The sequence below is a fragment of the Desmodus rotundus genome, chromosome 12 (assembly GCF_022682495.2).
Source record: "Desmodus rotundus isolate HL8 chromosome 12, HLdesRot8A.1, whole genome shotgun sequence".
Classification (NCBI taxonomy): Eukaryota; Metazoa; Chordata; class Mammalia; order Chiroptera; family Phyllostomidae; genus Desmodus; species Desmodus rotundus.
In genome coordinates this window covers 85,509,002-85,522,679 of record NC_071398.1, presented here as the reverse complement: position 1 = coordinate 85,522,679, position 13,678 = coordinate 85,509,002, and the positions used below count along the sequence as shown (strand labels likewise).

The 13,678-nt window shown below is 52.4% G+C and overlaps 1 protein-coding gene across 3 annotated transcripts; it reads right to left on the bottom strand.

Annotated features, from left to right (window-relative positions):
• Nucleotides 1-205: 205 nt before the first annotated feature.
• ATF3 (activating transcription factor 3) lies at nt 206-12,073 on the bottom strand. Of its 3 annotated transcripts, none has more exons than XM_024551381.3 (4): nt 11,897-12,073; nt 5,708-5,951; nt 1,805-1,912; nt 206-635 (listed from the first exon to the last, which is right to left on the bottom strand). In XM_024551381.3, exons 2-4 carry the CDS (start codon nt 5,945-5,947, stop codon nt 438-440), a joined length of 546 nt encoding a protein of 181 aa, XP_024407149.1. In that variant the 5' UTR covers nt 5,948-5,951; nt 11,897-12,073; the 3' UTR covers nt 206-437. The 3 variants fall into 3 exon arrangements, with proteins under 3 accessions (XP_024407149.1, XP_045044408.1, XP_053772005.1); XM_045188473.3 differs by lacking the exon at nt 11,897-12,073 and adding an exon at nt 11,628-11,862; XM_053916030.2 differs by lacking the exon at nt 11,897-12,073 and adding an exon at nt 11,651-11,862.
• Between the last annotated feature and the right edge of the window lie 1,605 nt (nt 12,074-13,678).

Below are 13,678 nucleotides of genomic sequence, written 5' to 3'. Positions count from 1 at the left end.
GTACAACTTTGCTGAACGCCATTCTCCACGTCCCCTACAAGTGACGGTGGCAGTGGCAACGGAGGAGGTGGCCCCGCCCCACCCACCCAAGGTACAGACACTTCTTCTGCAGGAACCCTAATGGTGGGAATTCTGGTTTTTGTGGAATCCAGATGAAAGGTGGGCAGGACCCTAACCAGGGGCCATCTGGAGGACCCAAGACGTTAAGGCCTAAATCCTGGAGTTGAGGCAACAATTGCCCTTGCTCTGGTCCGAAGTCTGCTCGGGGGCAGAGTGGACAGGCCCCGCTGAGTCACGGAGCCCTCCTGCCTCCACGGTTCTTTGCTGCCGGGATTCAAGAGGTGCACAGGAAGTCAGATCTCCAATGGCTGCAGGGGTTTGGATGTAGCAGGAGGATTCGATGAGGAGTCCCCACTTGCCCCCATAACTACAGCTGCTTAGCTCTGCAATGTTCCTTCTTTTATCTGTTGGATAAAAAGGTTTCTCTCATCTTCTGGAGTCCGCCCGTTCTGAGCCCGGACAATACACGTGGGTCGATGAAGGTTGAGCATGTATATCAAATGCTGCTTCTCATTCTTGAGCTCTTCGATTTGGGCCTTCAGTTCAGCATTCACACTCTCCAGCTTCTCCGACTCCTGGGGGATAAGCAACAGAGTTATTAAGGATGGAGCCAAGTTCCAGCAAGGAGGGGGTGACCGGGTGACCAGGGAAAGGTCCCTGGGTGGCAGGGTAGCACCTGGGACATGTAGGGGCTCTTCAAGCTGGAAATGGCCTGCAGAGCCAATGCCATTGGCTCCCTGCTACAGTGCCGCCCCACACAGCCGAGGCAGCAGCCTTAGGTTTGGGAGAATCTAGACCCTGGAGAAGCCAGGGGCTTGTTGAACTTAAGAGGCTTCTTCAGAGATGTCCTTGAGTTTCCATGCAAGGTTTGAGCAGGGTGTGACTCTAACAGTAATGAAGCTGCAGTAGAACCAATGGCTCAGAGATCTCCTTTGCATGAGTCCAACAGCCCATGTGCAGGTCTTCTGGACCCACAAGGGCCTTGGGGGCTGGGGCAAACTCCAGACTCATGATGCTTCGTCTTCTGTGAGCCACTAATTTCAATGAGAAGCGCATCTCCCCAGAAAGAATGTATATAGCTACACACAGAATGTCTTAATTTTCACTGAGTCCCTAAAGCAATCAACAGAACCCTTGAGGACCTGTTGAATCTGGGCGAGACTCTGCCCTGGCCTGTCCACACTAGAGGGAAGGGACACAACCACTGGAAAGACTGCACCATGAGGCGCCCCACCTGCCTCGGATGCTGTTCCCTTTAGGAAGTGGGGCCGGCCGAAAGCAGCCAGGAGTTAAGCCTACTGGGTGAGCCAAGGAGAAGGGCTACACGGGAACACCAAGAAAGTTTAACTACTGCTTGTGGATTAAGGAAATAACTTGTTTGAAGAGATTAATTAAAGGTGTTTCATAGTGAGCCAAATGAGAGCTGGCAGCTTCCTTTTCTCAGGCGAATGGGCAAGTGAAGCCTCTTTAACTGGGCTGACATATCCTGCAGCCTGGAAGCCGCTGGACGTGTAGGGACTGGCTGTGGCTGCGGTGGGGTTTTTAATTCACACACCTGCTTTTATACATCCAGAGTCACATTAGCTCTTCATTCAGCCACTGGCATTTATGCTGCCAGCTACGACGCCCTTCTTGGGAAACCACTTCTGGGTAGGGGGCTTTTAACTCCCCTTCTGATAGAGATACAAGGTTGGTCGGGGACAGGCGTGAGCAAGAGGGCAGGGAAAGGTGAGAAGACACTCACTTTCTGCAGACACTCCGTCTTCTCCTTCTTCTTGTTTCGGCACTTGGCGGCTGCAATCTTATTTCTTTCCCGTCGCCTCTTTTTTCTTTCATCTTCTTCAGGGGTTACCTATAAAATCCAAGAGGTACTTGCTTGAGTAATGCGACCCACCTCAAACACACTGCCTTGTATTGCCACCAAAACCTGGCAAACCAGGGCAGCCGGAATGCTAAAGGGACTGGAAAGAGTAAAGCCCTAGGCTTTTACATGAACCTTGCCACACACATACACCCTTAAGAATGAATAATAAAAATCAAAGGACTGTTAGTTAAAATTATATTGGCAATATTGGTCAATTAAATTTTAGCTTATTTTAAAAACGCATTTGGATCTTAAAAGAGGTTTGATATTCAAATCGATAACTATTGATAACAGTAATCATTAAAACAGGAAACAGATTCTGCCTGGTACATGTCCTTTCCCCTAAAACCATGAATGACCTCAATGGCCTAGCTACTCTTGTCTCCTTTCCTTTGATTCAAGACCCAAGGGCAGCCCAGTCACCTCTAGCTCCATCTGGAGCATCAGAGCACCTCCTTCCTGAATTCAGGAGAAGCCCATGGAGCTTCTGGAGGAGAGGAACCCAAGCTCATCCCAGCTGAAGTGGCATATCAACCCCTGGCTCGATGCCACCAATGGGCAGCAAACTAGAACCACCCATTGATTTATCCTTCAATTAAATACTGATCTCGGCCTCCGGGCTTCACGCTGAGCCAGCCCTGGGGCTCCTCAGAGAACAAAACCGTATGCTGTTTTAGCATCTGGTCCTCTGGAAGCTCACTGGGATCCTGGCTCTGTCTGAGGACTGATGAGGAGCCAGCGGAGTCCGGCTGCTGGACCTGGCTTAGAGACCAGCGCCCGGCTGCGGTGAGGCTGGTGGGTTGAGTGGGTAATGGCATAGGCTGCTAATGTCAGGCCTTGTCATGTCACTTGTCATTGCTCCGGACAGTGGAAAAGGGTATGGGAGCCATGCCTCAAACCAAAGACACCCTGACACACCATCATCACCTCACGCCTGGCTTATTGCTAGGCATCTGGACCAGATGGTACTGACTTTGTCTGGACTGAGACGGACAGCCTTGCAGTTTAGAGGAACAAAGCCCAAGGGGGAAGTACGGTGAGAGAAATTGCACGTTTTACACTTGGGGTCCCAGACCCACACAGCCAGACATTTGGGTTTAGACTAAACTGCCTTTGAATTCCAGCTCACGACCTATTAGCTGTGAGACCTTGGGTAAATGAGCATGTTCTTCTGGGCCTCGGTTTCCTCATTTGTAAAGTGGGATCAATAATTTTACCTACCTAATAGGGTTATGATGAGGGTCAAATTAGTTAATAAATGCAATGCTTTGCATAGTGTTTAGCTCACAGCCAGTGCTATGTAGGCTTCAGTTATTATTAACCTCACCATCTGTGTCTTCATCAACAACTCAGTGATTCTGGTGTTTCCTCGGACATTTCGACATTTTTGGATAGATGGGAGAGGATTCAGGGATGTCTCCCATGAGGAAGGACTCGGAAGTAGAGCAAATCTCAAGTTCACATACTGTCAGAGATGGAAAGGCCTTTCCAGAGGCCATCTGGTTTGGTCCCATCAGTTTATCAATGTGGAAATGAGGAATTCAACCAACCCATAATACTGATCTGTTAGTACAGTAACGTGCCCAGGGAGGGCCAGGAATCACCAGCTCGTGGTCAGCAGACCAGTAGGCTACAAAACCTGATGTAACCCAGGCCTTTGGTCCCTCGTCCTGTGTCCTCTGCAGGTCACAGCTGGGTGACTGGGATCTGGGGAACAGGCTCACACTGCCCAAACGCACAGGTAGGATGTCTGTGGGCTTCCTAGGCTCAGGGTCTTACTTTAAGTTGAGAATTACAGCAGTCAAGGGGACCAGAGTATTTAAGGTGCATTTCTTCCCAACAGGAAGACCTAGTTGTTAAAGGAACCTGAGACCAGAGGATCCTCAATGAGCACAGAATCATACACGGGTTGGCTGGCTTTAAGGAGTTTTTCCACAGGGCAGGCTGCCTACTATTTCCTCTGGAGAACCCTAAAAATATCCTTCCAAAATGCTCTCCTTCCTTCTATGACGATCCTACCACTTCCATTCCACCCTGTTATCTCAAGATATTTAATTATAAAATTCCAATAAATATTCCCTCGAGTATCCCAATATCCAACCTGCACTGTCCACTACTGTGCTGGGTACCAGTGACATCCCCTCGGGCTAATCAGGGCCCAGCCAATGCCCCTCAGAACGGCGTCATACACTAGTCCCCTCTACCAGCCCCTGAAATAACGATCAGTCGGGTCCTCTACTAGACCCTTAAAAAATGTCATTTTATTAACCCTTACATAGAATCAGAGAGCCCTTGTATAGAATCACCACCCCTTTCATAGAATCATAAAGATTCTTCACCAACTTCCTTTAAAACTCAGTTCCCTTTTGGCCAGTTCCGCTACTCCTCCAAAGGCACGCTCATGTCAGTTAAGCCTGAAACACTCCCATCTTGTGCCCATGACGGAAGAGCCAACAAAACATTGGGACTTCAGCTCTGAGTCTTTAAGTCACCACACGCAGCATCACCAGCAACCACCGCGCAGACTTCTCACTGTGTCCATTACTCCACGTGTCTTAAAAAAGATCGCCAAGTGGGGAGCAGTGCAAGTGTCAGAGACAGAAGTGAACTTGAAGCAGAACCTGGTACTAAAGGCTGTGAGCAAGGCCGGCAGGTCCTCACACCACAGTCTGGCCACCTGGGTCTTTGCAGTAACAAAAATAAACACCACACTTGGTGCGTCTTCAGAACGACTAGACACAAAAGATGACCTCATACAGGCTCACGTCTTTAAATAACACCCATATGCTGATGGCTTCCCATTCTACATCTCTAGTCCTGATTCTCCTCTGAACTCCCAACCCACATGTCCAGCTGCCTCCTCCGCTGCAGCCTCCAATAGAATGGACTTGTGTCCTGGCCCCGTCCAACCTCCTACAGTCCCTATGTCAGCAGCAAATGGGCGCACCATCCTTATAGCTGGTCAGGCCAGAAATCTGGGAGCCACCCTTGAGTCTCCCACTTGGAGCCATCCTCCATGTCCAATGCATCAGTACATCGGCTTTACCTTCGAGACAGACCCAGGAGCCAACCACTTCTCTGTACCGCATGGCTTCCATGCTGACCTGATCCTCCATTGCTCGCCTGGATTACTGCGACCTCTCACTTCCGTATTCTGTTTCTACTCTTGCCCCTACTGCCCATTCTCAACGTGGCAGTCGGTGATCATCTAAAACCTATAGGTCGGACCATGTTGCTCCGCTGCTCAGAAACTCTCCAGGGGCCTCCCGTCTCACGCTGGGTAAATGGCTGTATCTTTACAGTAGTCTGTAGGACCCAGCATCATCTGTCTGCACCCATCCCTCAGCTCCTGCGTCGATCCCCACCCCTCACCTTGCTGCTGCTCTTATCCCCAAGCACACTCCCCTGCAGTGCCCTTATTCTTGCTCTTTTGCCAGACACCTAGATGGCCTCCTCCCTCTCCTCTTTCGAGTCTCCGCTCAGAGGCCATTCTACCAGTGAAGCCTTCCCTGACCGCCTGATTTAGAGCAGCCCCCCACCCCAACCCTGCTCTCAGTCCCCCTTTGCTGCTGGAGTTTCCTCCGTTGCCCGTCTCTCATATTATGTATTCACTTCTTCTGTGTATTGTGTGTCTCCTCCCAGTGGAAGGTAAGCTCCCCGAGGGCAGTGGTTGGTTTTACTCACGCCGCAGCCCCCTGCCTAGGGCACGCTCTGTCACGCGGTAGGCGTGCAGGTGCACAATCAATACACGCTGAAAGAATGGACACCTGTGGCAGAACCTACCTGGGCTTTCGTGACCGACATCTCAAGGGGTTTGCTGCTGACAGTGACCGACTCCAGTGCAGAGGACATCCGGTGGCAGAGGTGCTTGTTCTGGATGGCGAACCTCAGCTCTTCCTTGACAAAGGGTGTCAGGTTAGCAAAATCCTCAAACACCAGTGACCCAGGAGGGGACAGGCAGGGGACGATGGCAGAAGCACTGACTTCCGAGGCAGAGACCTGGCCTGGGTGTTGAAGCATCATTTTGCTGAAAGACACATTGAAACCCAAACTACTTCAGGGATTGGGGGCATGGGACCAAGACCCCCCACACCTGCGACCTCCAACCCAAGCCCCACTCCCAGGGAAAGTCCCATAGGCCCTCCGGCTTCTGTTTTCATTTCATGCCATACTCAGTTTGAGTAAAACAGGTTCTTAGAATACCCAGCTCAGTGATGTGGATAAAATGCCCCTCTGGAGTTTATCAGGGGTGGCATTTCAGGCTATTCTAAATTCTTAAAAGCATTAGTTCAGGCTGGTGTGCATATATGCAAATGTAGCCTCAAACAGAACTGAAAGAGGAACAGCATTAAAAACAAAAAGTGAAACTATTATGTAAACCCATTTCCAGTCTCCTTTTGAAATAAGAAACTTGGCATCTCGAATCAAGTTGAAGTTGTAAGTGGAAGTAAAGCAAAGCGTGGGGGGGACCCTTGAATTTAGCAAATATATCTCTGATGCTTCTCCCTCAGCAAGTTGGATCCAAATAAATGACAAGGAGGAGGGTAACTGTGTGTTTCTTTGAGCCAGTCCTTGGCAAGGGCTGGGAGCCAGGGATTCAGATCACAAGGGACCAGTAGTCCCTTTGTAAAGTAGGCTTGGTGAATCAAAGACCTCAGAGTGAAGAAAAGTGAGGAGCTGAGAATGCGCACCTCCTCTGGAGGTCTTGTTCAGCCCCGTGGTATCTGGAGAGCTTTGGTCTGGGGGCCAAAGGGTGCCTGAGACTGGCTCTGGCCAGTGTGACCAGAAGGAGCAGTGTGACCCGAACATTCTAAGACTCAGTCTTCATCTGGCAAACGGCGGAGAGCTCCTGCCGCACGGGGACTGAGCCTCTGCTGCCGCTCACCCCCAGCTGGCACAGTGCCTGGCACCGGCTGCTCCCGTGCTTGATCGCCACTGGCGACCACCCGACAGAATACATAAAATCGGGAACAGGTGGCCAAATCAACTGGCTTCTGAGGTCCTGTCCACCTCTATCACTTTGTGGCCCAGGGAACCCAAGCTGACAATAGGAAACTAAAGGGTAGAAACAGTAATAGTCTCATGGCCCCAATTTGGAGCAGCCCCCATAAGCCTCCCCCTGTCATATACTTCTCCCAGCAGCGGCTGTCCCCTCGGCCAGGCAGTCAGTTCTCCAGGGGTGACGAGTGCAGGGATTGTCTAGTCAGGGGGCCCCCTGGAACATCCTCAATCTCGGGGACTTGTGGTCTTTAAGCCAAGTCCGGCCAGAGAGGAACCCTGCCAGCAAATTGCTGCGATGTAATGAGTGCCTCCTCCATAGCAGAAACCTGATGCACACCATCTCACTGAATTCTCACGGGAACCCGGTGGGCTGGGTCCCGGCCCCATGTTACAGATGGAGTAACTGAGGTGTATGCAAGCTCAACAACTTGTCTAAAGTCATACTTAGTGTGGGGCAGCATCAGCACTTGGAGTTAGGTTTGACTCCAGAACTTATGCCCTTAATTTAGAGAATAGAGAACATTATTCCACATGGCAAAAACAAACAAAAAACCAGAGCAAGTGTTTCTTGGGAATGGGACAGGCATAAGGGCTGTGGGGGGTCCTGGAACTGAAGAAACGCAGGAAAGAGCCACAGGGAAAAGTTGAACTCTAGATAATGAACTGCTGATCTTTCTATGTCAGGGTGTATACTCAGGCTGTTGCCGCACTTTGGAGTTTGTGTAAGAGGGTCTTTGTCCACAAAATTCCCAGACTTGGGTCATAAGATCAAGGTTACAGGCTCACTCACTCATGTCATCATTATACCTCCCAGTGCCTTCCTTCTTCTCCGTAATAGAGCATAATAATAATACGTGAATATGCCTTGGAAACGTAACACAACTAGGAGGCAAGTTCCTACTGGGCCTCCCAGGGATACCCCAGCACAGGGCTGGCTCTCTGACAGACGCCCTGTGAGGTCCATGTGGGAGGGTGGCTGGTCACTCTCTTTGATCTCAAACACCTCTCAGCAGAACACCCTGACCTCTACCTCCCCCTTAAGATCTGACATACACTGTCTGAGGCACGAATTCCAGGCTAACAAATGCCACTGTCGACTATTCAGAGAAATCCAAGAAATGTCTGTTAACGCTGTTCCTAAAGCCCTGTGTCATGAGTCAGAACTGATGTTCTACCAATTTAATCCTATAATCTGAGGATGCTGGGAGGGTGCTTGTCTCTGGCAGGTGATAAACTCTGTGAAACCAGCCTTCTAAAGCCAGAGGCTTAAGATTCTCCCATGCATTCATGTTTTCCCTCCCTTTCCAACTTCTGATGGAATTCAAAGCCACCCCTGGGCTTGCCTTTGTTTGGAAGCCTCGATGGCTGGCTCCCTTCTACATGGGCGGTTTGAACTGCATGGCAGCTGAGTGGAGTTCCATTTTGCCACCCGACTAAGTTTATTAATGAGCCCTCAAGACTTGAGGTCTGCTCTTTGGGTTTGTTTTTGTTTTTGTTTTTTTTTTTTCCTTCTTAGTGTAAAGTCAGCAGTCCTGATGAAAGAAAATGAAGAATGTCAGTGGTATGGAATGTTTTTATGAAAAGCACTGGGAGGGCTTACTTGGGGAGAGAAAAGAGTTGTACAACATTAAAAACTTTTCAGAAAGTAAAGTAGTTGTATCTGTAGAGATCTGGGCTTTCTCTGCACTCAGCTAAAGCTTAATCTTTAGTTTCTTGAGATACTTTCCAGTGACTTCTTTACTCAATTCTCTTATGATATGATTCAGCCTGGACTCTCGCTATGTCCCTACAGGGGAAATGAAGTTAAATTTCAGACATCCCCCCCCCTACAAGTTGAGACCCTCTAACATCCCCTTCACTGAAGAAAAAAGAAAAATGTTTGAAGATTTTCTGAGTTGACTTTCTACATGGATCTGAACATTGCCCAGACTTGCTACAAAGCACCTGCGTTTTGCTTCTGCTTCATTATCTCTGATCAGAAATCATGTCATATCATTGGTAGTTTCATCATTTTCAAGAAAGTGAAACTTTACTCATGTATTTCTTTAACTGGAAATTCAGCGCCTGGACTTTATTTCCTAGTAGCTACAAACAACTGTGCTGAATTTTCACTTCTAATTTTTATCTCTTTCCACTAACTGCTACTGCTCATAAAACATAGTCAGAAGCCAACATCAGTCTGGCGCTAACTTCACATCGTGCTTGGTCTTTCCCCCAGCCCACTTGAAGGTTGGAGGTGTGAGGCCAGCCTCTGGGACCAGACGCTTCCAGGCCTGTCGCTATCACTCACGAGCTGAGCACCCACCGAGAAGCGACTCGTGCTTCCAGGGCCTCAGTCTCCTCATCTATGAAGTGGGACCTTTACCACCTGCCCTAGTTCCCTCCCGGGGCAGTCAGGAAGATCATACGAGTTCATGAAGGTGAGTTTACATGCATCCCGGGTACCCAACACTACTGTGACTCTGCTTTCCCCATTTCAGGGGGTGCTCAATACCGTTGTCAATCAATGCAGCTGAGTCCCATTCATCAGGAATCAACTGGAGCCCTCCAGGCATCCCCGTCAGTCACAGCTTCTTTTGCACTTTGATTGACCCCCGGCTTCCTGTCACACCAGGTCAATTTCACCCCCACCCCCATTTGCTGGCAGCAGCTTGTCCCCACAGGTTTTACGTACTTAAGAAATAACTAGTTCTCACTCGTGAAACCATTTCTGGTTTCTGTGGTGTCCTGGTTGTGTACTTCCTCTTCCCCAGGGTGGGGGACTCTTAGAGTCACTGACCCCGCTCCGTGCCCACTCAATTTGAAAATGGAAGAAATCATAGACTCTATCTAGTGGGATAGATCACTCAGCATTAGAGTCCTCTAGGTCAGGTCTCCATCTGTAACCTGAGTAAAATGAGGTCTAAGAAGGTACAGTGACTTGCCCAAGGCCATAAAGCTGGGGAGAGGTCCAGTTCAGGCCAAGCTGCTGACCACCCAGCCACTGCTCATGTTGGTCCATCACCAACAGAGAGTCAATCAACAAGGCAACTGGAGAACAGAGCCACTGGCCAGGTGGATGAGGGGTCAATGGCCCAGGAACCTGGTACCGACCACAGAGAAGGCTTTGACAGGACCAGACAGGGAGGGAGTGTAGGAGAAAGAGAACAAGGGAAGAATCCGCCAACAGGGAGAGGGAGAGAGGGAAAGGCTGTGGTTAAGACAGCAAGGATCCAAAGGCTGAGACAGCTGCCACAGGTGCCGAGGACTGGATCCTACCCACGCTGCGAGCCCGGAGTGCTACCTGCCACGCTGTCGCTGAAGCCAGCCAGACAATGACAACTGCAAAACCCACCCCCCCCCACTCCAGTCTCCGCACGGTATATCCTCAAAGCGAGAGCCTATACACTGTAGCATTATTCTACAACAAACGCTAAATGCAAAACAAGGGGGCAGTAATATCCATTCCTCCGTCACTTAGAGTTCTGTGGAAGCCCCAAAGGTGACTGTCGCCCACACTGAGACAGGTGCACCGGGAGACGGGACAGGCAGAGCTTCAGGCCCACGGTTTGGGTGAGATGCAGCATCTGTGGCTGCTACCGGAGTGTTTGGATTCTTCCTGTCGTACCCCACCCTTCTCCCTGGCTCTTGGCCCTTTGGCCATTTCTTAACCGCTCCCCCCCCCAACAACACACATTTTATTTTTCCCCATTAAAGCTTTAGCAACTCGAAGCATCTGTGGTCTAGGTAATGAAATCAGAGAGAAGAAAGTGGTTAGAAATTAAGTAGATGAGATGAAAATGCAGTGTGGGGGAGCAGAGGAGGAGAACCAATTCAAGTGGAAAGAAAGTTGGAAAGGGAAGATGCCCCGTAGAGAAGTCTCCTTTCCCCTTTGCCTCGGAGGCTGCTCAGTGACATTAGAGACTCCCCTCATTCAAGTCATGCAACGTCCCTCACTGGCCCCCTTTCTCTCAATTACACCACTCTAGAATCTGAAAATCTGGCCAGGAAGGACCTTACGCTCACATGCAGGCAGAGCGGCCAGCATTGCATCTGTGCCCGTATCTTCCTGCTGGGGATACTGAGGCTCAAGTTCATCAAGTGCAGTATAAGTTCTCCTCTCGGCCCTGGCCACTGGAGCACAAAGCCATTCTCTCAATTACATGAACATCTGGCTTCGCACCCTCGCTCCCCCCACGGCTGGTCTCCGTGAACGACAAGCAGAGAACTCCGCGAACCTGCCAGAGGAAGAGCTAGAGCCACAGGTACGAGAGAAGAACAGAGCGTCAGAGACTTGGGACAGGAAGTCTCGGGCCCAGGAGCTCGACACCAGTCCGCGCCGGGAGCCCTCTCCGTCTTCCGCCGCGGGACAGGACACGAGCGCTCGCCGCGTCTAAACTTAAACTTTCGCTCGCGGCTCCCTGCGCTCTCGGGTACGCAGGGCGACTCCCAGCGCCCGCGCCCGCGCCGCAGGTTTGCGGGTCCGATCACCATTCATTTCGTTTGGCCCAAGGGGCAGCACTTTCGTGAGCCCTCGGCCTCCGTGCCCCTCTGCGGACCTCGGGAAGGCTGGAATGGGAGTGGCAGTGCCCCGGCACCCAGCGGGGGATGGAGCGGACAGTGCGCAGGAGAGCGTCGGCCGCCCCCGCGAAACCCACCTCCCTACACCCTCTCCCAGCCGGGTAAGAAAATGCCGAGAGCGGAGAAGAGCAGTGTTCCCAACCTGAATGAGAAGCAGGAGCCCACCTCTTCTTCACCAGGAAACTTTCGCGCCCCAAGTCAAAAAAGAAAGTTATTGGCGAGAAACTTTCTGAAGCGCTGAGGAGCAGCAGTGGTTAGGAAAAGTTCAGCCGGAGTTCTTTAGAAGCCGGAGGCTGGGGCCGCCGGTCGGGGTGGGTCCAGGGGTCACGGGACTAGTTACTATTGGGGCGCAAAGGGAATGAAAGCGAGCCACCCTCGCCGCGCTCGTTCACTTGGCTTCCAAGCGCTCACCTCCCGTCTCCAGTCGGGGCGGCCAGGGTCCGGAGGGCGGGGGGTGTCGGGGCGGGGTCGGGCTGCCCGTCGGTGGGGTCGGCGGGAGAGCACCGGGAACTCACTGCCGGCGCGCGGGCTGGCGGGCTCGCTGGGGCAGCGGCGCTGGGAGAGAGCAGTGCAGTGCCCGCCTCGCTGCGTGCGACTGTGGCTGCGAGTGCGTTGCATCACCCCTTTTATAATCCTCTGGCTGGCGCCGCGCCCGATTACGAGTCCTAGGCTGATGTAATGCTATTAATAGTTTCCCCTGAGAACCAGCCGAACTAGGCTGGGCAAAAGGAGGAGGGGTGGAGGAGGGGCCAGAGGGGAGGTGGAGAGAGGTGGGGACTGGTGATGCAAGCTCGGGGAGGAGCCGGCCGCGGCTCTTCTTCCTAGCCTCGCGCGCTGGAACTCAAACCTGCCCGCCCTCTCTCTCCATATCAGGATCCCAGGCGCTCCGGCTGCCTGCCAGATGTGCGTACTCGCTGCTGCGTGTTCCCGGCATGAGCCAATGGTGCCCAAGCCAGCTGCATGACTCTACCGCGCTGGCATCTCTCCCTCCGCTAGGTGGGGGGAGGGGGCTGCTTGGGGGGGGGAGGTGGAGGGGTGGATCTTGGCCGCATCCCAGACTAGGTGAGGCTGGGAAACGGGCACGTCCTTTCCTTAAAATCCGTGATACTTTTCTGGAGCTTCGGGAAAATAACCCCCTCCACTGCCAAACACCTCCTTCTCACGTAGGGGGCGGGGTAAGAACTGTAGCGTTAGCCTCTGGTGGGGGAGAGGTGCCTGCAGGCATCCGCCGTGGGTGACCTCCGCTGCGGGGACCGCGAGTTTGCCGATGAATCCCTGAGCTGAGGGCAGCGCTCCGCGGGCGCTGTGCGCTCTCAGCCCCGAGGCTCCCCAGCCGACCGCACAAGCGGGCCCGCCCCGAGACAGGTTGGGAACCCAGCGCCCAGGCGAGGGCGAGTGATGGGAGCGATTGGGTTAGGATCTTGTTTTTTTAAACAACCACAGCGTTTGAAATCGACAGTGAAACAAACAAGACCCCGCAAAGACGAGAAACCTGGAGGAATCCGAGGCAACTCAGAGAGGGACCGAGAGTAGGGCTAAAGCCTAGAGGCCAGGCAGAGGAGGAAAGAGGGTGTTTCGGTCTCCTTACTTAGGTGTTTGGGGGAAAGCCGTCCTCGGCTTCACGTATTTTTCCGCGCCCAGAGCGGATTGGGCTGGGACCCGGCGCCGGCACTGGGGACGGACTGACAACTGTGGAAGTGAGGCCCGGCAGCAGAAATCCCTTCCTCCCCCAAGCCCGGGTGGCGGGAAAGGTGGTGTCCCGTAACTCCAGATTCGAGCCGAGGCTTCAGCAGAACTGGATTTAAACCTTAAGAATGACTTCTTAGCTCGGATTCCCCAACCTTAGCTGTCTCCGAACCTTCTGGAACCGCGGACGCGTATATGTGGAAGCGAGCGCAGCCCTCGCTGTTTTTGAACCTGACTGGGAGGGAGCCCCGCGCGCGCCCGTGCGGTGTGGGGCCAGGGCCGGGGCAGAAACACCGCTTCCATCTGCCTCTTGGGAGAGGCAAGTGAAGGTCCAAGTTTGGTACCGTAGGGTAAGAACTAGAAGGGCCTCCGAGACCCCGTCTCGCCTGTTTGAAGCCCCGCCCCACCGCACCTGCAAGCCCACGGCTGTCACGGTGGCGATGGGGGGTCCAATCAGCTTCTCTGCCCCCCCCCACGCACTGAGACACGCACACAGTTCCCCTTCCC